Source organism: Podarcis raffonei, chromosome 7 (genome assembly GCF_027172205.1).
Source record: "Podarcis raffonei isolate rPodRaf1 chromosome 7, rPodRaf1.pri, whole genome shotgun sequence".
Lineage (NCBI taxonomy): Eukaryota > Metazoa > Chordata > Lepidosauria > Squamata > Lacertidae > Podarcis > Podarcis raffonei.
The window spans coordinates 6,290,864-6,317,775 of record NC_070608.1 but is presented as its reverse complement, the minus strand read 5'-3'; the positions used below and the strand labels follow the sequence as shown (position 1 = coordinate 6,317,775).

At 47.5% G+C, this 26,912-nt stretch overlaps 2 protein-coding genes across 4 annotated transcripts in view; both read right to left on the bottom strand.

Moving 5' to 3' along the window:
• Positions 1–2,127: 2,127 nt before the first annotated feature.
• LOC128416835 (60S ribosomal protein L31-like) lies at positions 2,128–2,554 on the bottom strand. Its single transcript, XM_053394853.1, has one exon. It carries the CDS (start codon positions 2,540–2,542, stop codon positions 2,165–2,167), a length of 378 nt encoding a protein of 125 aa, XP_053250828.1. The 5' UTR covers positions 2,543–2,554; the 3' UTR covers positions 2,128–2,164.
• A 12,084-nt stretch (positions 2,555–14,638) lies between these two features.
• PTP4A3 (protein tyrosine phosphatase 4A3) overlaps positions 14,639–26,912 on the bottom strand; it is a 100,198-nt gene continuing 87,924 nt past the window's right edge. For all 3 annotated transcript variants that reach the window (XM_053395185.1, XM_053395186.1, XM_053395187.1), the window contains 3 exons: positions 24,894–25,024; positions 23,523–23,597; positions 14,639–20,399 (listed from right to left, as the gene is read on the bottom strand). In XM_053395185.1, the coding sequence (XP_053251160.1) occupies positions 20,282–20,399; positions 23,523–23,597; positions 24,894–25,024 (324 nt within the window). In that variant the 3' untranslated portion in view covers positions 14,639–20,281. The remainder of the gene's footprint in view (positions 20,400–23,522; positions 23,598–24,893; positions 25,025–26,912) is intronic.

Here is a 26,912-nt window from a genome sequence, read left to right as displayed (position 1 = left end):
TCAGCAAAAAGTTACAGGACATGCACCGATTGGAAATGAAATGGCATCACATGAATACTAATACACCTGAATAAAGTGAGCCAGTGTAGTGGTTAGAGCGTCGGACTAGGACCTGGGTTCGAATCTCCACTCTGCCATGAAGCTCCCTGGGGCCAGTGGCTGCCTCACAGCTCGACCTACCTCACAGGGATGTTGGGACGATTAAATGAGGAAGCGGAGCTCTTTGGACAAAAAAGGTGGGCTATAAATGCAATCATTGAGGTTGAATCCTGGCAAGACAGAAGTACTGTTCTTGGGGGACAGGGGGCGGGCTGGTGTGGAGGACTCCCTGGTCCTAAATGGCGTAACTGTGCCACTGAAGGACCAGGTCTGCAGCCGGGGAGTCATTCTGGACTCACAGCTGTCCATGGAGGTGCAGTTCAATTCTGTATCAAGGGCAACTGTCTACCAGCTCCATCTGGTACACAGGCTGAGACCCTACCTGCCCGCAGACTGTCTCACCAGAGTGGTGCATGCTCTGGTTATCTCTTGCTTGGACTACTGCAATGTGCTCTGCGTGGGGCTACCTTTGAAGGTGGCCCCGGAAACTTCAATTAATCCAGGGTGTGGCAGCTAAACTGGTAACTGGGAGTGGCCCCCGAGACCACATAACACCGGTCCTGAAAGACCTACATTGGCTCCCAGTACGTTTCCGAGCACAATTCAAAGTGTTGGTGCTGACCTTTAAAGCCCTAAACGGCCTCGGCCCAGTATACCTGAAGGAGCATCTCCGCCCCCATCGTTCTGCCCAGACACTGAGGTCCAGCGCCGAGGGCCTTCTGGCGGTTCCCTCATTGCGAGAAGCAAAGCTACAGAGAACCAGGCAGAGGGCCTTCTCGGTGGTGGCACCCGCCCTGTGGAATACCCTCCCATCAGATGTCAAAGAGATAAACAACTACCTGACATTTAGGAGACATCTGAAGGCAGCCCTGTTCAGGGAAGTTTTTAATTTTAATGTATTTTTCATCTTTGTTGGAAGCTGCCCAGAGTGGCTGGGGAAACCCAGCCAGATGGGCGGGGTACAAATAATAAATTATTATAATATTATTATTATCAATCAATCAGTCAGTCAAAAAGGAGATCAGGATGCGCTGCAGATTTGGCTACTCAAGCAAAGATGTGGACCCAACTGTGAGACGCTTTCATAAGGGAAAGAGGTGGGAACAATTGAGCAGAGCAAGTTGCTGGACGGCTCAGTTGGTTAGAGTGCGGTGCTGATAATGCCAAGGTCGTGGGTTCGATCCCTGTATGGGGCAGCTGCATTGTCTGGCATTGCAGGGCATTGGGCTATATTAAGATCCTTAAGGTCTCTTCCCACACTACACTTCTATGATTCTATTCAGGGACGTCTTTACCATTGGGTGTAGTGGCGCAGTGAGCCAAGCAGTGGAGGGCGCCAGGTGGAGAGTCTGCACGGGGCAGCAACTTTGGGGTCCCCCCCTTAAAAAAGGTCAACAACTCTGGGAAGGGGGGGGCGCCCCGGAGGGATCTTTGCACCATAGTGGCGAACATGCTAAAGATGGCCCTGATTCTATTATATTAGGGAGAATTGCTTTTTATGTAAGGAAAAACTGCATGCAAAAACGTATTTATTGAAGGATATTAATAATGAAACCCTGATGAATTTTCCTGAGAAAATGCCCCCCCCACCCGATATAGAAATGTAGGAAACTGAACCTGAGGCTGCAAAAACAAGAAACTGAAATTCTGAAAGCACGGGGCAGTAGCGGGAGGGCGGGAGCAGTGATTCCTAAAAATGGCCAACAACTTTGGGGTCCCCCCCCCTTATTAAAAAAAGGTTGACAACTCTGGGAAAGGGGGGCACCGGAGGGATCTTTGCACCACGGTGCTGGATATGCTTAAGACAGCCTTGATTCTATTATATTAGGGAGAATTGCTTTGCAAAAGTTCTGTGGTGTACAAATAATAATAATAATAAATAATAATAATAATAATAATAATAATATTATTATTATTATTGCGGCAGGGCCCTAAGATGTATGTAGCAAAGTGCCTTTGCAGCAGCTGCCAGACTCTTGAATTAGACAGTGACCAACGCAGTTTGCTTCGAGGTTCAGTTCCTTTTTTTTTTTTAATGTCATAACATTTTTATTGTAATGAAAGATTAGTTTTCATCCACATTAACAGTCTGTAGGCTTTTGAAAGTGGTAACTGGCACATATGTGACCAGTGTATACAGTTTATTAGGCGAATCCTCATCTTCATTGCATTTTCTGGATAAACGCACACGGATACGGTAAGGAACATTCCTTACTCCTTTTGCCCAGACAGCCTTGTTCAAGCGGGTGTCAATGCGTACTTCAGGAGTCCCCATCTCCTTCATTGCAAATTTATGGATCTCCTTGAGAGCACGAGGAGCCCGCTTCTTGAAGCCAATGCCATGGATCCATTTGTGAATGTTTATAGTATATTCCCGAGTAACCACCTCATTGATGGCTGATCGTCCTTTCTTCTTTTCACCACCTTTCTTTGCAGGAGCCATCCTGCTCAGGACCAGACCCGTTCAGTTCCTTTTAAGGACGGGATAATACAGAAAGGAAGGGGGGAATCCTCTCTGGCTGTTCCTCTGCTTGCTTGCTTGCATGCAATGCTCATGCACAGCCGGGAGGTGGCATCCCTGAACTGTTATTCCGACACACCAAAGGTGAGAAAGGATGGACGTGAGGAGAGTCCTGCAGAATCAGAGCAAGACAGCATCCTTCTTCTCTAGTGACCAAGCAGGATGCCCAGATAGGCAGAAGACCTCCAGATCAAAGAAGGACATGGATGAAATCAGGCTAATTCCTGGAAAAGAGGTCTATCAGTGGCTCCTAGCCAGGGTAGTTGTGCTCTCCTTCAGTGCGTCTAAATACTAGTTGCTGGAAACCATTGGAAGGGAGCATAATGCTTGTTTACAAAGCTGTTGTACTACTAACCTTACTGCATGCTTGTGAAACGTGGACCACTTATAAACGCCATTTCCAGCTCCTCGAAAGACTCCATCAACGGTGTCTCCAAAAAATTCTACACATCACTTGGGAAGACAGGCGAACTCATGCCAGTGTACTGGAAGAAGCAAAGATCACCAGTGTCGAAGCGATGATTCTTCAACATCAACTTCGTTGGACTGGTCATGTTGTGCGGATGCCTGATGATCGTCTTCCAAAGCAACTACTCTATTCCCAACTTAAAAATGGAAAGCGTAATGCTGGTGGTCAACAAAAGAGGTTCAAAGACTGTCTCAAGGCAAATCTTTAAAAATGTAGTATAAACACCAACATTTGGGAAACACTTGCCTGCAAGTGCTCCAATTGGAGAACAGCCTTTACCAAGGGTGTCATGGGCTTTGAAGATGCTCAAACTCAGGACACAAAGGAGAAACGTGCCAAGAGGAAGGCATGCTTGGCAAACCCTCACCGAGATCAACTCCTGTCTGGAAACCAATGTCCCCACTGTGGAAGGATGTGTGGATCCAGAATTGGCCTCCACAGTCACTTATGGACTCACCGTTAAAACTGTGTTCATGGAAGACAATCTTACTCAGTTACCCATTCCCAGGTGGGGCAACAAAAGAAATTAATGGAGAAATCAGGAATGTCCTCATAACCAACACAAACTTCCATTACTAAGCATTATTCTCACACCGACCTGTGTTAATGGTTAAATTGTTTGCCTCTGGCATATGTAAGTCAAAGAGAAAATAACTGCATCATTTCATTGATGCAGATGAAAGCTTTTACATACCTAGAATGAATGAAAAGCTTTCTATAATAATAACTTCTGTAACAGTGCACGTCTACTCAGAAGGAAGCCTAGTCTAGTTCAATATGCGCTACAGTCATAGTATGGTTGGGAGAGTTCTATGGTTGCACTCGGTTTATGCTCAGAGGTTTGGCCTTAAAACAAGCTCTCAGTGTCAGCCTGGACCATAATATATATCTGTCAGTATATAAATCCTACCTGGCTTTCAGGTAAGTAGGCACAATGGTGTCTCAGGGGACACAGAGCCTGGGAAGCTTAAGCCTAGTAGCGGCAGCTGAACATGCAAAGAGTTGATCTGGAAGGAAAAGAACTCACCTCAATGAGGGTTAGTAACTTGGAGAGTCAACATGCATGAAACTGGGAGCATATATTTGATTCTAAAGGTAAAGGTAAAAGGACCCCTGACCATTAGGTCCAGTCGTGACTGACTCTGGGGTTGCGGCACTCATCTTGCTTTATTGGCCGAGGGAGCTGGCATACAGCTTCCGGATCATGTGGCCAGCATGACTAAGCCGCTTCTGGCGAAACAGAGCACGGAAATGCCGTTTACCTTCCCGCCGGAGCGGTACCTATTTATCTACTTGCACTTTGACATGCTTTTGAACTGCTAGGTTGGCAGGAGCAGGGACCAAGCAATGAGAGCTCACCCTGTCGCAGGGATTCGAACCGCCGACCTTCTGATTGGCAAGTCCTAGGCTCTGTGGTTTAACGCACAGTGCCACCCGTGTCCCTATATTTGATTCTAATGCAGCTTAATTTCAGCCACTGGGTGGCCACTGTTGACTGCCTACCTATGGGCTGGATTTGGCCCAGCGGCTGCCAGATATCTACTTGTTGCTGCAGGATTATTGAATTTCATTTGTAGATGGGCACTTCAAAATGAGCAGTTAGGAGACTTTGAATAACGTCCAGTTCAAGGCCTCTTTACCCAAAGCTGACCTTCCATTGCGGCTGCATTCCATTCTTTATTAAAGGCCGGCTTTGAACATTGGCCTAATGCACCGGAACAGTCACAGTCCCCAGGAACGTCTCTCCTGCCTTAAGTGCTCGCCGTGAGTTTGGCCTCGGCCGCCCCTCACTTCCCAGCCATATGTTTCGCATCCAGGACTGAACAAAAGCTTCCTTTTGCAGGCTGCGCCCTTGAAAGCAGAAAGGGCATGCAGAGGTCTGTGTTGCGCACAGAGAAGCATTTAGGGAAGGAGAAAAGCGGGAGATATTTCTCATAAAATCGGCTAGCCTCTTTTGCTGCCTTGGATGAAACACATGGCAGTGAGCAGTGACGGATTTATGTATAAGCTAAACAAGCTATAGCTTAGGGCCCCATTCTCTTAGGGGCCCCAACAGAAAAAAAACACCCTGGGTGTACATTTCCAAAATATAAGATAAAAAACAAATAAAACAAACCTATATGCAGCAACAGTGTTTTGTGTTGTGTAGGCTCCTATGATGTAAGTCATGGTCCCCACCTGCTAGCCTGCTCCCTAAAATATCACTAGTTTGCTCATTTCTGTATATAGGGTGCCTACATTCTGCATTCTGCCCACAAAGATCCGTATAGTTAAAGCTATGGTTTTCCCAGTACAGTGGTACCTCGGGTTACAGACACTTCAGGTTACAGACTCCGCTCACCCAGAAATAGTACCTTGAGTTAAGAAGTTTGCTTCAGGATGAGAACTGAAATTGTGCTCCTGCGGCGCTGCAGCCGCAGGAGGCCCCATAAGCTAAAGTGGTACCTCAGGTTAAGAAAAGTTTCAGGTTAAGAACACACCTCCAGAGCGAATTAAGTTCTTAACCTGCGGTACCACTGTAGTGATGTATGGAAGTGAAAGCTGGATCATAAAGAAGGCTGATTGCCGAAGAATCGATGCTTTTGAATTCTGGTGCTGGAGGAGACTCTTGAGAGTCCCATGGACTGCAAGAAGATCAAACCTATCCATTCTGAAAGAAATCAGCCCTGAGTGCTCACTGGAAGGACAGATCCTGAAGCTGAGGCTCCAAGACTTAGGCCACCTCATGAGAAGAGAGGACTCCCTGGAAAAGACCCTGATGTTGGGAAAGATGGAGGGTACAAGGAGAAGGGGACGACAGAGGACGAGATGGTTGGACAGTGTTCTTGAAGCTACCAACATGAGTTTGACCAAACTGTGGGAGGCAGACAGAAGTGCCTGGTGTGCTCTGGTCCAGGGGGTCACGAAGAGTCGGACATGACTAAATGACTAAACAACAACAACAACATTCTGCATGGACTGGTTGCATGGCAACATGTGCAAATGGCTTTAGATACCTATTAAAGGTAAAGGTAAAGGGACCCCTGACCATTAAGTCGAGTCATGACCGACTCTGGGGTTGCAGTGCTCATCTCGCTTTATTGGCCGAGGGAGCCGGCGTACAGCTTCCGGGTCATGTGGCCAGCATGACTAAGCCGCATCTGGCGAACCAGAGCAGTGCACGGAAACGCCATTTACCTTCCCACCGGAGCGGTGCCTATTTATCTACTTGCACTTTGACGTGCTTTCGAACTGCTAGGTTGGCAGGAGCAGGGACCGAGCAACGGGAGCTCACCCCGTTGTGGGGATCCGAACCTCCGACCTTCTGATCTGCAAGTCCTAGGCTCTGAGGTTTAACCCACAGCGCCACCCGCGTCCCAGATAGCTACTAGGTCCATAAATTACCATATAGCATCTATTCAGCAACAAAAAACAGCGACCATTTGTTGTTGACCAAGGACAGCTGGACATATAAAGGGCCCCATTACCTTTAGTAGCTTAGGGCCTCATCAAACCTAAATCCAGCCCTGGCGGCGAGGACCCAGAACAGCACCCAAGCACCCACCCATTCCTGCCCGGGACATGGCTGGCTGCAGGAATGTCAGCCCAAACCTCCAGCCAGTTTTTCCTAGTGCAAACAGAGGACAGAGTGTCTGAGCACAGTTGGGCCAGCAGAAAGGGCCTCTCCTCTCCCCTGCTTGCGATATCTCTGGTGCCAAGCAGCACATGGAGCTCCTGCTGAGATTTAACCTCCATTTGACTTTTGAGTTTCCACCCTCTGATAACTTCAGCAGATGTGCATTTCTGGGTGGGACTTGCGAGTGGGGAAATCCAGCTCTGAGCGTTCTTCCGTCTTCCTTAACAGATTGAGGGGTGTGTGTGTGTGTGGAGAGCTCAAAGGGTCCACAGCGAACAGAAGGAGTCGGGTTTCTTTTTGCAAAAGCCTAGTCTTCCGAGGAAGCAAGAAAAACAAAGAAATATATAAAAAGAAATATATAAAAAGGGCAGGTGTTCTCCGCCAATCTGTTTGGTTCATTTTGAAATAAAAAAATTAAGGTCTTATATATAATAATAAATGTTCATAAATGAATACCAAGCAAACACGTACATAAATATATAAACCACAAGTCTGAAGCAGCACAGGAAAACAGCCCTGAAACCATTTTGACTTCCAAACTGACCAAATGTTTTCTCTGCAATGTCGAAGGAAAATGTAAAAGCCTCTCCGTTGTCTTTTCCTTCACAAATCCTGTCTTAAGGGTATGTCTGTGTATGAATAGGGTGAGCCTGTGACCTGGCTCAGGAACTAAGTATTTATCATTACAAAAGACTGGCCAGGCTCCCCAGGGTATCCAATCAAGTGACCATTAACAGGTAACCTGCCAGACAGGAGATAAACAACGCACTCAGATTTTTGTTGTAGACTGCCTTATCTGTGATGTAGGTATGATGTGTCTGGGAGTGGTCTTGGACTCCAGGGCGGGCAATTTAAAACGTATATATAAGGGCAGGCACACCTTGGTTCTGGGTCCTCCTCCTTTTCTGCGTGTGGGGGCAGCACCCTCTTGCAACAGTTCAATAAAGATCAGGCTTACTAGCTGCTTTGCTTCTCAATATTCTCTGGTTGGCCTCTGTTATTTTCTCCAACCGACGGAGAACCTGTAAAGGACTCTATAAGGGCTCTTGTGTTCCCTATCAGGGAATAAGGGCAGATTTTTGTTTATTACAATTTGTTATTCTTTATTACATTTATGTTGTTGTTGTTGTTTAGTCATGTCCGACTCTTCGTGACCCCATGGACCAGAGCATGCCAGGCACTCCTGTCTTCCACTGCCTCCCGCAGTTTGGTCAAACTCATCCTGGTAGCTTCTAGAATACTGTCCAACCATCTCGTCCTCTGTCGTCCCCTTCTCCTTGCGCCCTCCATCTTTCCCAACATCAGGGTCTTTTCCAGGGAGCCTTCTCTTCTCATGAGGTGGCCAAAGTCTTGGAGCCTCAACTTCACGATCTGTCCTTCCAGGGAGCACTCAGGGCTAATTTCCTTAAGAATGGATAGGTTTGCTATTCTTGCATTTATATACCAGCGCTATTTCCCAAGGAGCTCAAGGCGGTGTATGTGGTTTCCCCCTTCCCATTTCCTGCTCACAACAACCCTGTGAGGTAGGTGCGGCTAAGAGATGGCGACTGGCCCAAGGTCTCCCATTGAACTTCATGGATAGTGGAGCAGAGATTCGAACCCTGGTCCTCCTGGTCCTGCTCCAACACTCTAACCACACTGTCTCTCCCTCTTGCATGAGCAATGCGGCCAGTCATAGAATTAGAATCACAAAATCTTAGAATTGTTGCGTTGGAGGGGACCCCGAGGGTCATCTAGTCCAACCCTCTGCAGTGCAGGAATCCTGCCCACAGCCATCCCTGGGTGGGCTCTGTTATAAGAATTTTAAGGTCTGAAATATATAATAAATGTTCATAAATGTACCAACCAAGCACGTACATAGATCAGCATGGGAAGACTGACCTGAAACCATTTTGACTCCCAAACTGACCAAATGTTTTCTCTGCAAGGAGGAAGGGGGTCAGGGAGCCTTCTCATTGTTGCAGGAATTTAGTAATCACCATTTCAAAGGAATGGCCAGACTACCAGGAAAGGCAATCAGATAAGGCATTATCAGTTAACCCGACAGACAGGAAAAACAACAACATTCAAATTTCTGTTGTAGACCACCTTTTTTGAGACGTAGACATGATGTTTGAGGGGGGTGGTCTTGGGTTATACCCCTTCAGTGATGTATGTATGATGTATGGAGGGGTGGCCTTGAGCTCCAGAGAAGGGAATTTAAAATGTCTATACATATAAGGGTGGACACACCTGGGTTCTGGGTTCCTCCTCCTTTCCTTTGTGTGAGGGGAGCACCCCGTTGCAAGAGATCAATAAAGATCAGGCTTACCAGCTGCTTTGCTTCTCAATATTCTCTGGATGGCCTCTGTTATTTTCTCCTACCAATAGGGAACCCATGTAAGGACTCCATATGGGCTCTTGGGTACCCCATAAGGAGAAAAGGGCAGATTTTGTTTACAACAGCTCGAACCACCAATCTTCTGGTTAACAGCTTGACGCACTGACCCACTGCACCACAGAAGCACCAATTGTAGAATCGTAGAGTTGGAAGGAACCTTAGGGTCATCTAGAGGGTCGACCCCCTGCAACACAGGAATCTTTTGTCCAACATGGGATTCGAACCCACAACCCTGAGATGAAGAGTCTCATGCCATCCCAGCTGAACTAAAATGGAACAAAGTTTGGAAGTTTCTGGTGGTGGACAATCCGAGGTCAAGTTGCGGCGGGACATTTCTCTTTCCTGCCGGGGGTCCTGTTCAAGGCTATGTCCTTAAGGAAATGTATTCTGAACCATCCTGGGAGACATGTGTCTGGTTACTGCAGAAATTAAGGCATGTGGTGTATGGAAGTGAGAGCTGGACCATAAAGAAGGCTGATCGCCGAAGAATTGATGCTTTTGAATTATGGCACTGGAGGAGACTCTTGAGAGCCCCATGGACTGCAAGAAGATCAAACCTCTCCAGTCTGAAGGAAATCAGCCCTGAGGGGTTGGACAGTGTTCTCGAAGTTACCAGCATGAGTTTGACCAAACTGCGGGAGGCAGTGGAAGACAGGAGTGCCTGGCGTGCTCTGGTCCATGGGGTCACAAAGAGTCAGACACAACTAAACGACTAAACAACAACAACAACGAGAGCCACCAATTTGCGGAAAATTGGGAAGGAGGTTATAGAGGTCATATTTGGAATAGATTCCAAATATCACTGAATTTCTGCATGGAAATTCTGTGTTTGTATGCAAGTTGTACATATGTTGCAAGTTTATGTAAGTTTTCAATCCAATCATAGAAGGGAGATGCATTTTTTCCAATTCACCAGAATCAGTCTTTTTGCTGTGGTAAGGGCACAGAGAGTCCACTCGCTTTGTCCTTTTACAAAAGGTTCCATGTGTTGGGTATATAATTCAAGAAGATATTTTGCTCTGAAAACATAAGCTTGTTCCGTACAGTTCTGTTGATAGTTTCAGTTACGAGTGATCGCCAAAGAAATCTCGCCCTGCTATTTGAATTTCATTTGGCAAGGGTGGTATTTATTGCTAGGTGCAATATACTTCGGAAAAACAAGCACTTTAACCTCGGATTAATTTTTTTAAAAAGTAATAATAATAAAGAAAGTTCCAGCCCGCAGCCTCACAATCTGACAGAGGCAGAAATCAAGGGGATCTTTAAAGAGTAGGAGAGATGAGGGAATAAAAGTCAAGAGCAGAGAACTGTGCCTGATCGCCGAAGAATTGATGCTTTTGAATTATGGTGCTGGAGGAGACTCTTGAGAGTCCCATGGACTGCAAGAAGATCAAACCTATCCATTCTGAAGGAAATCAGCCCTGAGTGCTCACTGGAAGGACAGATCCTGAAGCTGAGGCTCCAATACTCTGGCCACCTCATGAGAAGAGAAGACTCCCTGGAAAAGACCCTGATGTTGGGAAAGATGGAGGACACAAGGAGAAGGGGACGACAGAGGGTGAGATGGTTGGACAGTGTTCTCGAAGCTACCAGCATGAGTTTGACCGAACTGTGGGAGGCAGTGGAAGACAGGAGCCTGGCGTGCTCTGGTCCAGGGGGTCACGAAGAGTCGGACACGACTAAACAACAACAAACCTGATACCATCCGGGTGCTACTGAACTACAACTCCCATCAACCCTGACCATTGGCCATGCTAACTGAGGGTGATGGGGGCTTGGAGTCTGACAGGTTCTGCACCTCCGTAATAAGGAACATGGCAACAAGTCAGATAAATTATTGGCAAGCTGCCTTAAGAATATAGAAGCAAGAATTACCGGCCAAACTGGATCTGCAGTTAGATTCCTGCAATGCCTGTTGCGTTATTTAAGAGACCTGAACAGAGGTGTTATGATTTCCGTAACTGGAAATCATAACACCTCTGAATTTTGAGATGGCATCTGGTGCTGCACAAACACTTTCAAGCACATATCATCTAAAATGGTTGTTATTCTTCTTCTTCCGTATTTATTTATTTATACCCAGCCTTTCCCCATAATGGGACTCAAGGCGGCTTACGGATAAAAACATAGAAGAAACGACACCGAACAAGTAAACACGGACAGAAGTAAAACTATATGCTTCAGACTATGTTTAAAACACACAGATAATTACAATAAAACAGCACCAGCCCTTTCATTAAAAGCAGCCGGTTCCTATCAGCCTGTTGGTTTCACCTGCTGGTGGAAGGACAAAGGACAAAGAGGGAGGCCGTCCAGCAAAAATAAAAGACAGCAGATTCTGCACTTTTCCTGCTAAATTACAGTCTATTCCTGCCCACCATTTCCCGCTTTTGGGCTTAAACCGATGCAGCATTTATCCTTATCACATGTGCAACCCCCTCGAGCCAGTGTGGTGTAGTGGTTAAGAGCGGTAGTCACGTAATCTGGGGAACCGGGTTTGCGTCTCCGCTCCTCCACATGCAGCTGCTGGGTGACCTTGGGCCAGTCACACTTCTTTGAAATCTCTCAGCCCCACTCACCTCACAGAGTGTTTGTTGTGGGCGAGGAAGGGAAAGGAGATTGTTAGCCACTTTGAGACTCCTGAAGGGGAGTGAAAGGCGGGATATCAAATCCAAACTCTTCTTCTTCTTCTTCTTGTGACACCTTGGCTGGGGGCCCTGCAAGCTGACCTGGAGTTTGGGGTCCTGCCTTGAAGGCTGAAGGGGCTGGAGAACACTCTCGGTGGTGAGGCCACAATAAAGGTGCCGCAAACCAGGAGTGGAAAGACTGTTGGCAGGGAAGTTAACTCTTTCCTTGAGGAAATGAATGGACAACTTTGAAACCCTTGGCAGCAGGTCTTGCCCCTAGCGAGCAGCTGCCAGGATCTCTAAGGCTCCTCTTTCAGATGTTTCCCATTGTTATGTACTGAGTTGGATCCAAAAGGCAGCAGTCTGACGGGTCCTAGAACAATAGGATTCAGAATGCAGCAGTCCAATTGGTCCACAGGAGTCACCCAATCCAGCTCCAGGTGGAAGTGAATCCGCAACCTGATTGGCCTACAGATGAATCCTGGAATTTGCCAATCACGTGGGGCCCATTGTGTAAATAATGTATATAAAGCGGACATTCTGGGGGAACTTCCATTCCTCCTCACCACTATGAGCTGAATAAACAGCATGAAATCCACTCCCGACTCCGAGTATATTTCACCCATGCAGGCGCAAGCTGGGTCTGTGCACCTCTGGCCACTGTTCTCCTTATTCTGCACATTCTTGGAGATCAGTGAGGAGGGGAGCTTGTCATAGCAGGAGAGGGAGATTCCCTGGATTCTTAAGCGGCTTCTTGACCCCCCTCCTCTGCTTCAGCCTCGCAGTCTGAACTGCTCTCCGCCACCGACTCTTCTTGCTCACTAAACCCTGTTGCCCTTCGGAAGCTCCTTACAATCTTCTCCTACTGAACTCTCCACAATGTCCCACCACAAATCCCTGGGCTCTGAGCCTTCCCCCTCTGGGGTTTCCCTTGGCTGCTGCGTCACACCATCAATCAGGAGCTGAACTGGGTTCCACACAGTCACAAAAAAGAGCCACAAAAACAATAACGCAAAATAAATAAATGCGGGTGGCGCTGTGGGTTAAACCACAGAGCCTAGGACTTGCTGATCAGAAGGTTGGCGGTTCGAATCTCTGTGATGGGGTGAGCTCCCGTTGCTCGGTCCCTGCTCCTGCCAACCTAGCAGTACCTCCAGTGGGAAGGTAAACGTTTTCTTTCTTCTTTTCTCTTTTGTTCCTTTCTTATATATGTGCTTATTTGAAATATATACTGTATGCATTTGCAATATTTTGCTTATATTTTGTAACAATTATGTTAAATTAATTTTTTTAATAATAATAAAAAGAATCCTTGACAGATGGCCATCGAACCTCTGCTTCAAAACCTCCAAAGAAAGTCCACAAAGTACAGGATAAAGTTACCCTGCTTCTCAGTGCATGGCCCACACAGCATTACGACAAAGGAAAAGCGAAGGCACACCCAGAGATTTCAAGGATGCCTCTCCACATTCCAGCCCTCAGCCGTGCCCTGCAAAACAGGTGGGCATTATCGTCTGGGAAAATCAAGAGATGCCAACAGCAAAGCGAACTCTGGCCAGGCAGAAATGTGTTTGGGTTGGCAGGCAGAGCCCTGCAGCTGCTGAATGCAACTGACATGGCGCACAGAAGAGTTAGCCTCTGTCTGCGTTGCTGCTAGCAGACCAACCGGCCTGCATTTTTTAGGAAGGAGCTGCTGTCGGGCGGAGTTGCAAATATTAGCCCCCGAGCAGGAATGGGGCTACTGCAACGCAGATTTGCCATCGCTTAAGGAAAAAGCAACTGCATACTGTCAGATTAAGCAGCTAAAGATAGCCATCTTAATTGCGCTGCTCTCTGGGGGAGAGAAATGCCATCGCTGTACATGTGCGATCGGGAACTTTCCCACCCTTAAAAGGGCCTGAGTCACTTCTACTCATGTTCCACCTGGGCTTTTGGTGCATTCAAAGTCCTGCTCTTCGCCTCCCTCCCTCGGCCATCCACGCCGATCCTGAAATGACTCAAGGCTGCCAGTGTGGTGTAGTGGTTAAGAGCGGTAGTCTCGTAATCTGGGGAACCTGGTTCGATTCCCCGCTCCTCCACATGCAGCTGCTGGGTGACCTTGGGCTAGTCACACTTCTCTTAAGTCTCTCAGCCCCACTCACCTCACAGAGTGTTTGTTGTGGGGGAGGAAGGGAAAGGAGAATGTGAGCCGCTTTGAGACTCCTTAGGGTAGTGATAAAGCGGGCTATCAAATCCAAACTCTTCTTCTTCTTGCAATTTCACTTTCCTTGGCTTTCTGTACAACAGGGGTAGGCAACCTAAGGCCCGGGGGCCGGATCCAGCCCAATCGCCTTCTAAATCTGGCGCGCAGACGGTCCAGGAATCAGCGTGTTTTTACATGAGTAGAATGTGTCCTTTTATTTAAAATGCATCTCTGGGTTATTTGGGGGGGGCATAGGAATTAGTTCATAATTTTTTTCAAAATTTAGTCCGGCCCCCCACAAGGTCTGAGGGACAGTGGACCGGCCCCCTGCTGGAAAAGCTTTCTGAACCCTGGGCTAGAACCCCGATAATCCCTATGACGACGATGTGAGGTAGGTTAAAGGACTGCAACTGACTCCAAGGTCACCTCGTGGGTTTCATGACGGAGTGGGGATCTGAACCCTGATCTCCCAGTTCCCAATCCGACCCTCTAATCCAGCCTTTCTCAACCTGTGGGTCCCCAGATGTTGAACTACAACTCCCATCACCCCTAGCTAGCAAGTGCCATTTGGCGATTAGCTTATATATCTGATTTTCTACCCAGAAGGAGCAATCTATGATGCCTCTAAGCTCAGCGTTCAAACCACAATGACTTGGAAGGGAGTCAGATTGTGGTTATTTCAATGGACAGCTTCTAATTTTACCTTAAGGGAAGGAGAGATAAATAAATACACTGCACACAGAGTCTCATACAAAACAGTGAAGCCTTTTTATTTTTTAAATTTTCCTTTGTTGTTGCGGTTGGAGGCAAGGACAGCCTTATTACACTTTTAAGGAAACCTCTCACAACTAAAAAAAAAAAGTGAATACTTTAAAAAAGGCATTGACAGTTTTACACAGGACTTGAGCAGAAAAAACAGACAAGTTTTCACTTTTCTTTTTTTTTAATAATTCTTCTTCTTTTAAAAAAAGGTTATAAAGTGTCTGGACCTCGTTGGCATCTGCCAAAGTGATGCTTGCCCGATATAAAAGCACTGGGTAGAATAGTAAAAACCAACAATAATAATTTAGCTATGGCTCAGAGGAAAAACGGACAAACCAACAAATACCCCAAATAACTGGTCTCCGCCTACAACAGCCTTCCCCAACTTGGCGCTCTCTCCATGTTCTGAACTACAATTCCCAGCAACCTCAGCAAGCGGAGGGTGTGGCTGATGGGAGTGGCAGGACGTCGAATTAGGGAAGGCAGACCTATGAACTAATGGCGCACTGAGTTTTTAAAAAAGGGAGACGTGCAAAATCCCACTGCTGAAAGGAATCAGAAGGATCGTCCGGTGTATCTTTGGGAAAACACGTTTAAAAAAGAAACAGGGTGGGTTGGGAAGATTCAGACACACATCCCAGAACACTAAAATATTGAAGCCAGGCGTACCAGTCCGGAAAAATGCCCCCTTGCGCCCTCAGCAGGGATTAGAAGCTGCCCTCAATTAAAACATTAACCTTTCGCCAGCAATTTCACCAAGGTTTAATTCGCTTTCCAGGGCCAAGTGGGAGCTGTTTCTTCGTGAAGTCTTCCCACATTGGCCTGGGAGCATTGGTGTGCCAGGAACGCTCTGCGTCGGGACCAACTGCATGTCTGTCCCCCCCTTGCTTGGCCACTTGGGGTCAAGCGATGATCAAGCTAGGACACCCCCCGTTGCCTCGATAGTGCAAGAGCAGTGTTGGAAGAAGCCGGCGGAATTTAAGGCACTCCCAGGGCGCTGGAAGATTAAACGGGGTGTGAGGTCGATGTGACGGCAGCCATTCCAATTTCCTTCCTGCTAGGTGTGTCCCCTTCGTCCCCTCTCATCCCAAAAGGCTCTTTCGATGCCCCGAAAGATGGCACAGGGGAGCCCTTGCACAACCCACCGTGCTGCACATTCAATGCAATCAATTGCTTTCTGGTGGGAAAAACTTGCAGGGAAATGTTGGAGAAACTGTACGCCCATCACTTCCAGGATGTTACATCAAAGGTGCAACGAAGGAGGGTCTGATGAATTCTCTGGCTGCCTTGGGGTAGAATGCATAGCTGTCAACTTTTCCCTTTTCTTGAGAGGAATCCTATTCGGAATAAGGGAATTTCCCTTTAAAAAAAGGGAAATGTTGACAGCTATGGTGGAATGAGCCTCGGAGTTATGCTGGAAGCCCGCTTTCTCCCCTGGAACCATAAAACGTCATTTCATTGCGACGTTTGCATTAGCAGTTGGGAATCCCCCCTCCGAAAAAACATTGTCGTTTTTAATAATTAAAAAAACCACACACACACATCATTTAAATTCACATTCCTGGACATTGTAATGAGCCATATCATACCAGAGCCAAGGGGGCGTTTCAAATCCCCACTCTGGGCTGTGTTGCAGTGCACAGCGCCTTGAGATCTGTGGAGGAACATGATCACTTTTGCTTTACAACAGTCGGGAGAGAGAAATCGCCTCTCCCAATACCACACACACAAAAACCACAAGAGGCATTGCAAATTTATATATATATGTTTCCCCCCGTCTCCCTGCTAGAGGATACACGCAAGCTTTCGTTGTTGTTTTTTTAATTTGAATTCAAGATTTCCACACTATAAGGCTATTAAGAATGCTGGTATGTCTGTGTCTGGCTAAGCCAGTGCTCTGAAGTAAGGTCTGAAGACATTTTATGTGCTATGATTTTTTAAAATTTTATTTTTCTAAAAAGAGACCTATGGGGAATTTTTTTGCAAAAGGCGCACATTTGAGGGAAAGAACGGCGCTTTTCGGAAAGGATCTTTTAAAAAAGTTGGCGCTTGTGCCCTTTTAAAGAACATTCTTGATGCAGCAGCAGGTAGATGAAAATAACTTTTCCCTGCCTGTGCTGACCACTGCTCTCCAACCATCCCCCGCAAGCTCATGGTCAGCACAAATGGTGGTCACTTTTAATCTGAGGGAGGGCACTGTGTTCCCCAGACACTAGTCTTGGGCTCTGGAGCAAGCTGAGTGGCCAGACTCTATCGTAAAGATGGCATCTCCAGGCTATGAGGTTTCACCACGATTGGGCACATTATGTGTTGATGGCAGAAGGTTGCTGACTAGGGGCCAAAGTGAGGAATGTGCTTCCTGAAGGATCCCCTCAAACTGGAGGCTGGCAGTGAAATATATAAACAGGCCCAATGCTTCTCTTCTTGGAAGTGACAACTACAAGCAACATTTGAAAAATAAAATAAAAAATTAAAACCAGGAGGGTCAGGATAAAGTTGTGTTGGCGCGATCACCTCTTTCTGAGACAGGCATCCCTGTCCTAATTTGCACCACTTGAGTCCGAGGGAAGAGGAAATCCAATTATTTGAATGTTTCACATGGGAGGCAGGATGGGGAGAGAATCCCAGCAATGCACATGAAAGCCATTTGCCAGAAGAGGCATGTGGGGCTGAGTCTTCCTTCTCCCTGACATGCTAGCTGTCTACATGCAAGGGGCCAAGTGCGTGAAAGCTTCCGCACAACACAGTCTCTCTGCTTGCAGCCTGAAATCCTGGGGAAATGGTGCGATCCTGCTTCTGCCACAAGAGTTAGCCAACATTTGGGCGCAGGCGCAAAATTAGGCCATGCGTATTTTGTGCTGCGATCTGCTTGAGTCCACCCTAGTCAGCAAGGCTTTACCCCCATAAATCTCACCCCCCCAATTTGGTAGAAACTCACCCAAAGCAGCTGCCTGCCTCCCCCACCAACTGTTCCCTCCACCAAGTCACGCCTTTGCAGGCTTGCAATTCCCACCCATCCTCCATCCCATAACCTGCTGGCTGCACGCTCGAGCTCTTAGCACAGGAAACTGCTCCCACCCACGCATGGAAGCTGTCAAGAGGACTGCACATTTATCGTCAACCGGAAGAAAGCTTTCCGGGCCAAGGGAGACGACCTTAAAAGTTTAAAAAGCAAAATGCTGAACTTTTTGCCTGAAGGTTATTAAAAACGCAACCGAAACTTCTGCTACACAAACAAGAGGAAAGCAGTAGGTGTGGCGTCTCTGTGGGCTGCGCATCTCAGATCGGGGCATGTTCACCTTTAGAGCACTAATAATACCAAGGCTTACAGGGAGAGGCAGAGCGAGTCTCTGCGCACGTTTGCCAAAAGCAAAGATCCTCGATTTGCTCATGGGGACTTTAATTCATCTATTTCCGACATGGATTACCGCTTCGGCCAGGGCGTTCTGCATGCAGATGGAATGTGTGCACCTGCAACCAGTTGCACGCCTGTGATTAATGTTGCATGCCATGCCCAAGCGCCAGAAAAGGAGGAGTGCACACAAAACATGGCTATGTACCCAGAACTCCCATTTTTGCTAGCAATACAGAAAAAGCAAGCTTCAGGATCTCATGACTTTTGAGCAATCCCTGCTGAATATTTTCATAATTTGGAAGTGGGGCTTCAGCAGCCAAGCTGCAAAATAGGACTAGGGAAACCAGAATGAGGCAAGAGGGGCAGAATTATTATTCCTCACGCCCCCCTCCCGCAGTCCCCTGATTTCTTGACCCATAATGCATTGGGGGTAGAATTGTTACCATTGTTTTTTGAACCGAGGGGCACATAGGCTTAGTTTTCTTTCAGGGAAGAGGCAGTGAGCAACTCCCTAGAACAGCCATTTCCCTGCTGAAGGGGGGGGGGGATTTGGGGGCTGTGATTTCTGCATGGCTTCGGTATAGGACCAGCCGCTGCTGCTATGCTCACACAGCAAATCTGCAAGCACCCAGACGGCAATGGCGCGATTTAGCCTTGCAAAGACAGAATCACCAGAAATAACGTGTGCGTTTAATAGCGATTAAAAACGTTAAGCATCAAAACCGAAGGTGTGGCTTGGGTGCTCTCGACAAGGGCAAAACTGAAGCACGGAAAATGGGTTTTAAAGCTTCCGGTAACCTCCTCACAACCTGTGAAGAGTCAGAGGAGAATTTATTAGCCTGCCTTCTCCTGGGCCCAGCTTCCTCTGTCTCTTAAAACTGGACCCACAGGGTCCGGGGATCTCCCTGGGTGCCAAAATTACATCGCATGCTCATTTATTCTTCTCCCGCGAAGTGGGATCTCCTCGTAAACGTCCCGCGACTGCAGGAATAGCTGCAAGGGTCAGGAGTGGTTCCTTTCCCCTGGCCTGATCTCTTAAGGCCTAGGGCGGAGACAGGAATAAATTGTGCAGTCCTCCATGTCCAAATCAGATCTCGTTCCACGCATGAAACAGCTTTCTCTGTCTCACGCCTTTTCCCAATTCCTGAGCCCAATGCCAAACATTCCTGAAGCCCTCTGTTCTCAGACCAAAAACCATTTTTTACTAGCTACCTGCCTCCCCTGAATTCACTCTTGGTCTCTCGTGCAGGTAAGCCAAACCTTTGCCAATGAGCTACAACCCTAGGATGTCCTTGCAAGCAGAGACAAGGATGGGAACCGGATGATTTAAACGTGAAGGGACCAACTTCTGATCACACACACACACAAAGAGGAATCGTAGCACCTGGGAGACGGAATCTCACAAGGTAGAACTACGATGCCTTCGGCAGAGAGCCTGTTTGCTTTCCTGTTGTGCATTGCAGAGAAATGTCCCTGTACCTTTTCCAAATGGGGCGAGGAAACCCCCTTCATGGGGTTAGATCAAAGATCACAGCAGATCACTCAAGAAGACCACAGGACTACCTTGCCAGAAAGACTACCTTGCAAGAAGGTGGCAACTGACCCATCACGCCATTACCCAACCAATGCCATCCCTCCGGCCAAAACCAACTTGCCACCTGGGTTGCAGGAGGCCTGGCATAACCTGCGGTGCCCACCAAGTCAATTGGAGACCACCACCCCCAGCAGAAGGGGGGGCAGTGGCAGGGTGGCACTGCTTTTGGCTTGGTGCGTCGGAAGCCATGCTGGCATCAGGGTGAGTGGAGGCAGTGGCAAGGGATCTGAGCTGCAAGAAGTTTATCCCACCCAAAGCGATCCCACTCGGCCCCTGCTGGGACCTGCCCCTGCCTGGAAAGGAGGTTTTTTTGGGGGGGGGCACGGAAGAGGAGCTGTGGTGGTCCCAGATAGATACACCCCAGCACCAAGGAACAGAAGCACAATTGCATTGTGGTGTGCCATCGTCGCACTTGGCGAGTGTTCTGCGAGAAGAGGGGGACAGGGGGAAAAACGACAACATAATTTCTAGTTTTTTTGTGGGGGGGGGGATGGACTCAGCCACCTTCCCTCCTAGGCTCAGATCCCAGCGCTGCCGGATTTGGCGGCGCCGAACAAGGGGAATCCTGCCCAGTGGGGAAGGTTGCCGCCTGGGACTTCAGAGGTCAAGCCCTGTGTTTGTGTTTGCGGAGTTTGTGTGTGTGTGTGTGTGTTTTGGCAAAAGGCTATTACTGAGGTTACATGATGCAGCATTTGTTCTTGTGGTTCTGTGGGTCCTTGAAGCGCAGCCGCTGTTTGGGCCGGTACTTCTCCAGGTACGTCAGCTGCTTGCTGTTGATGGCTCCGCGGCGCTTCCTGGCGAGTCGACAGAGAGAGAAGAAGGGAGGGGATAGAAAAATCAAAGTTTTGGTGTGCTGATCAAAAACACCTTGCAAGTGTTGAACACACACACACGGCTTCTTGACCCCGAGTAAAACCTTCCCTGCGGTCCTGGCCTACCAAGAGACCCTCGCATGCCGCAAGAAAAAGCTATCTTTGACAGCCCCAGTTAGGTGCTTCCAAGGCCGTGCAGCAGCAAAACTCTTTTCTGCAGAGTCGGGGGAAAGGGCTGCAGGCTGGTCAGAGCAGCCCCAGCTGCGCCCTCGACTCCAGATGCGGGAGGGTGGGGCTTATAACCATAATAATGATAATAAAAATAAATTTTATTTATACCCCACCCTCCCGGGCTCAGGGCGGCTGACACCAATAAAATCACAGTAATAAAAATGATAGGGGAAAAAAAGAAAAACCAATTTAAAATACAGGTTAAAATGCAATTTAAAATGCAGCCTCATTTTAAAAGTAGCTGATAAATCAGGACCATAAGGGGAGGGAAACTTAAGGGTCAGACTGAGTCCAAACCAAAGGCCAGGCGGAACAGCTCTGTCTTGCAGGCCCTGCAGAAAGATGTCAAGTCCCACAGGTCCCTAGTCTCTTGTGGCAGAGTGTTCCACCAAGTCGGGGCCAGTGCTGAAAAGGCCCTGGCCCTAGTGGAGACCAATCTAACCTCCCTGTGGCCCAGGACCTCCAAGATGTTTTTGTTTGAAGACCGTAAGGTCCTCCGCGGGGCATACCAGGAGAGGCTGTCCCGCAGGTACGAGGGTCCTAGGCCGCATAGGGCTTTAAAGGTCAAAACCAGCACCTTAAACCTGACGCTGTACTCCACCGGGAGCCAGTGCAGTTGGTAAAGCACTGGATGAATGTGATCCCACGGCAAGAAGAGATGTTTCAGGCCGTTCAGCCCCCTCCCCAAGGTCCTTGCTCTGCCAAGAGCACGAGGGAGAGACTGAAGGAAAAATCCCTGTTCCGTGGCCTTAGCAGAACACGCTAAGGAGATTAGAGGAGGGATTGAGAGCAGGACGCTCGGCTGCAGCTCATAAGCAGAGCTGGTGGCGACGAAGGGCTCACAAAGCTAGTACAGATGCAAGCCAGGAGATGCGGCCAGATGGACCGTAATCCTCGCCGGATCCGGCCGGACAGTTTTCACTGGATCCCCCCCCCCAAAGGTTCATTTTAGTCCTTCCCTAACCCCAGATGACTTTCTGGCAGGGCAACAACGCCCCGCTTCCCAAGAATAACCCCAAGAAGAAGCAGGGTGGGTGGGTGTGCCATGCGACAGCAACGGGCTGCATATGGGAGGGAGATCAGTTGCTTGGCATGCAGAAGGCTCCAGGTTAAACCTCCCAACATCATCGGTTAGTGCAGAATCCTGCAGCGTCCCTCGTCACGGGTTCAAAACATCCCTGACTCAGACTGACTGGTTCTCAGTAGATTGGTGCAACTCTCTCTTTAGGTACTGTTTCTGCTAGCGACGTGGGATTTGGAGAAGGGTCGGAGCTCAGCCGGAGGGCGTCTGCTCAGCATGCAGAAGGCTCCGGGTTCAATCCCCCAAGGGCGTCTCCGGGTGCAGCTGGAAAAGACCCCCTTGCCTGAAACCCTCAAGGGAGGCTGCCAGCCAGTGTAGACAGCACTAAGCTACAGAAGAGCAATGGCCTGGCCTGTATAACGCAGCTTCCTGTATCGCTGTGACGGTGTCACTGTTACAGGATTACAGGAATCCTCTTGCATGGGAAAAGTTAGCCTCTCAGGGAGAACAAGGCTAAGCTAAATCCTTCTTCTTGATATGCTAGGTAAAGGGACCCCAGGCCATTAGGTTCAGTCGTGGCCCACTCTGGGGTTGCAGCGCTCATCTCGCTTTACTGGCCGAGGGAGCTGGCGTACAGCTTCCGGGTCATGTGGCCAGCATGACTAAGCCGCTTCTGGCGAACCAGAGCAGTGCACGGAAACGCCATTTAACTTCCCGCTGGAGCGGTACCTATTTATCTACTTGCGCTTTGACATGCTTTTGAACTGCTAGGTGGGCAGGAGCAGGGACCGAGCAACGGGAGCTCACCCTGTCAAGGGGATTCGAACCGCCGACCTTCTGATCGGCAAGTCCTAGGTTCTGTGGTTTAACCCACAGCGCCACCCGCATCCCTCTTGATATGCTAGCTTTCTCCATTTAGGGTTTCTCCTGCCGTTGGAAGGGAAATTAGATGTGACACACTGCTAAGGACTATGAAGCGGTACAGCCACCTCTATGACTCCAGAAGAGTAGAATGATAGAATCTGAAGAGTGGGAAGGGGCGCCAAGGGTCATCCAGCCCAACCCAGCCCTGCAATGCAGGAATCTCAACTGAAGCATCCGTGACAGATGGCCATCCAACCTCTGCTTAAAAACCTCCAAGGAAGGAGAGTCCACAAGCTCCTGAGGGAGACTGTTACACTGCCAAACAGATCCCCACTGTCAGAAAGTTCTTCCAGATGTTTAGCACCAGGACCAATACTGAGATCATCACCAGGTGTGTCGAGAGTTGAGTTGTTGAGGACAGGAAGAGAAAGCCGAGTGGCTTGTCATAATAAAAGCCTGCTCCTTAAAGTCCACTTACAACCCAAGCAGTATTTCTACCCATTACCTTGATCAACTATGGAAGACCGAGGCTGGAGTCCAAAAGCTGCGTCTCGAGACGCGGGAGTGCCCAGAAGCATTTTACAAAGTCCCCTCCGTAGCAGAAGAGCAATTTTGGGGAGGGCGGGGGGAAAGACTGCTGTTTAAATTTCCATGGGCCTTGGATCCTGGCCATAAACAAACAGATTTGCCTGTGTAAATTTGTAGGTCAGGTTCCGATTCATTCAGCTAAACCGAAACAAAGAGTTCAAGAGAAGGGGCAGAAACTTGTCCCAGCCATCTTTTACGAGCCTGCACCCGATCGGCTTTCTGGGTGGAGCGCACCCATGCCAGCGAGCCGCACGCTCGCCATTTTTGGTGCGTTCCTTAGGCCGAACGACCTCTGCTTTTTCCGTAAGCAACCCCCGACACCTCTCTCCACAAGCATCAAGCCAGTCTAGGAACGCCGGGCCATTAATCTGGATCTTAGCAGGCGGCTCAGAGGCACTTACTGTCTAATAAACTGAATGGCATCTTCGTATTTCATTCCGCTCTCAATCAGCGCCAGCGCGACAAGAACCGGAGCTCTGGTTTAAAAGAGAGAGAGAGAAGATTAAACCATCGCACTAGGAAGAAGAAACAGGGTTCAACTAGAGAAAAACGGCTGGCATTTTTATTTTTGCAGGGGGAAGGAGGAGGAAGAAGGCATAGGAATTCAATCAGTTTCAGTCCCGACTTGAGCATTTAGATATTTACAGCTGGTTAAAACCCTGCACAGGCCCTTGTCACTCTCCCTATATGCCCAGCTGGTTGTCTCTTTGGTATTTTGCGCTATGCTTGCTCCTCACACTTTTTAATCCAGGGGTGGGGAACCAGAGACCTGGGTGTGTGTAAAAATAATAATAATAATAATAATTTACTTATACCCCGCACATCTGCCTGGGTTTCCCCAGCCACTCTGGGTGGTTTCCAACAGAATATTAAAATACAATAGCCTCGGTCCAGTATATCTGAAGGAGCGTCTCCACCCCCATCATTCAGCCCGGACACTGAGGTCCAGTGCCAAGGGCCTTCTGGCAGTTCCCTCCCTGCGAGAAGCGAGGTTACAGGGAACCAGGTAGAGGGCCTTCTCGGTGGTGGTGCCAGCCTTGTGGAACGCCCTCCCATCAGATGTCAAGGAAATAAACAACTATCTGACTTTTAGAAGACATCTGAAGGCAATCCTGTTTAGGGACTTTTTAATATTTGATGTCTTATGGTCTTTTTAATATTCTGTTGGCAGCCGCCCAGAGTGGCTGGGGAATGAATGAATGATTACTATTATTACAGTCATACCTCAGGTTACAGACGCTTCAGGTTGTGTTTTTTCGGATTATGGACCGCTGAAACCCGAAAGTACCGGAATGGGTTACTTCTGGGCTTCGGCGGTCGTGCATGCGCAGAAGCGCTAAATTGCGCTTTGCGCATGAGCGCCAAATTGCAACCCACGCATGCGTAGATGCACTGCTGTGGGTTGCGGACGCTGTGGGTTGTGAACGTGCATCCTGCCCCAATCACATTCGCAACCCGAGTGTCCACATTATTATTATTAGACAATTACTTCCCTTGATCTAGTCCTGCATTTCCAAAACTTGGGTCTCCAGCTGTAGTCGGACTACAACTCCCATCATCCCTGACCACGGGCCCCGCTAGGTAGGGATGAAGGAAGTTGTAGTCCCAAAAAAGACCCAAGTTTGAGAAATCTATTCTGCAGGTCGCTTCTGCCCAATGCAGGGCCTGAATTAAGAGCCTCATGTTTTCCCGATAGAAGAATGGCCCGACTTAGACTGAGGGGAGCTCCATATAGTCCCAGGCTCCCTTGAGAGCACGGAGCTCCGGCTTACCGTCCCAGGCCAGCCACGCAATGGACAGCCACGCAGCAGCCGGGGTCTTCGCAGAACTTGGTCTTCAGCAGGTTGAGCCAGTCGTCCACAATCTTGGTGGGTGGCGGAGCGCCGTCGTCAAAGGGCCAGTCCTGGAGGAGAGGGGGCACAAAGAGAGATAGAGAGAGGTTTATTTACCTCCTTTTTTAATGCTTTATTGAGATTAAAAAGAAGTAACATACATGAGGGTTAATCAGGAAAAAGCAAAGAAAGCAATAATATTTGTTGCGTCACATCACTGTACATTCTTCTTGAGTTTCTATCAATTTCCCATCATGTATTTACTGCTTTATTTAGCGCACAATTAATTTAAATTTTTTCAATTTTCATCAGTGTTATGTTCTCTTATGATTGATCTTCCTGCCACAGAAGTTATTCAAAGTCCTGCCACTGGTTTGATGTTATTACAGTATTCAATAAGATTTTTTTTTTTGTACATTTCCTAATAAATGTTTGATCAGTATGATCTCTCAGTTTTTCTGTCATTTTTGCCAACTCGGCGTACTCCAACAAATTTTGCCACTCCACCTTTTTGGAGTTTTCACTCCTTTCCAATTTGTGGCAATTAGTATTCTTGCAGCTACTGTAGCGTACAAGAATATTTCTCTCGCATTTTTAGGTATATCTGGGCCTAGTATCCCCAGGAGAAATGCCTGCGTTTTTTTGTTTTTTTAAATGAAGGATACCTTAATCATTCTTTTAAGTTCATTATAAATTACATCCCAAAATTCCTTAATTTTCTTACAAGTTTATTCTCAGAATTACTCTAAGCGCACTAATGAGATTGATACTGATGAACTGGAAGAACAGAGATACGATTCTCCTTAATCAATGGCTTGGCAACCTAACAACATATGAACATAACAATATATGTGTGCTTTTTTTTTTAACAAGCAATTTATTGAATATATATATATATATATATAAACACATTTTAAAACCATAACATTTTGCTTGATTTCCCTCCACTCCCCTTCTTGGTTCCATTTATTTTAGACTTGTTCATGCATGTCTATAACACCTTATATTTATAATAATCCATTTTTAAAACCTTCATCTTATTACAAGTGACGTTAAAAAGTTATACACAAAGCTTAAAAAGTATGCATTAAACCAGCGGTTCTCAACCTGTGGGTCCCCAGATGTTGTTGGACTACAACTCCCATCAACCCTGAGCTCTGGCCTTGCTAGCTAGGGGTGATGGGAGTTGTAGTTCAACAACATCTGGGAACCCACAGGTTGAGAAAGGCCGCATTAAAACATTTGCCCTTTTTATAAACTCAAAGTTGAACATAACAATATATGAACAGACTGCTTATAGACGCTACAGCTGGGAGATATATCAATATATAGTCTCAAACTGCTTTGAAGTCCATATTGTGATATCAGTTCCATAATTTCTGACATGGCAATATATCGCAAATCCTGATGCGTGTTTTGTGTGCTATGCAAAAAACACACCGCAGGAAAAAAACGTGCAGCCAGCCAACGCATAGTTCCATCCTTCTTTCAGACATTGTGATATATCAGTACATCACAATGTTTAGCTGGCGATATATCACAATGTTGAAAAACAGGTATCGCCTAACCCTAATATACACAGACTTTCTTTGGATAAATACAATGATATTTGAGTGAGTTTTAAAGAAACTATATTAGGTTATTGATAACTATATGTGTATTAAGGACAGAGCATAAAATAATAATAATCTGAAGGCAACCCTGCTTAGGGAACTTTTTAATGTTTGATGTTTTATCATGTTTGTAATATTCTGTTGGAAGCCACCCAGAATGGCTGGGGAAACCCAGTCAGATGGGCGTGGTATAATAATAATAATAATAATAATAATAATAATAATAATAATTTATTATTTGTACCCCGCCCATCTGGCTGGGCTTCCCCAGCCACTCTGGGCAGCTTCCAAAAAAATATTAAAATCCTCTAATACATCAAACATTAAAAGCTTCCCTAAATAGGGG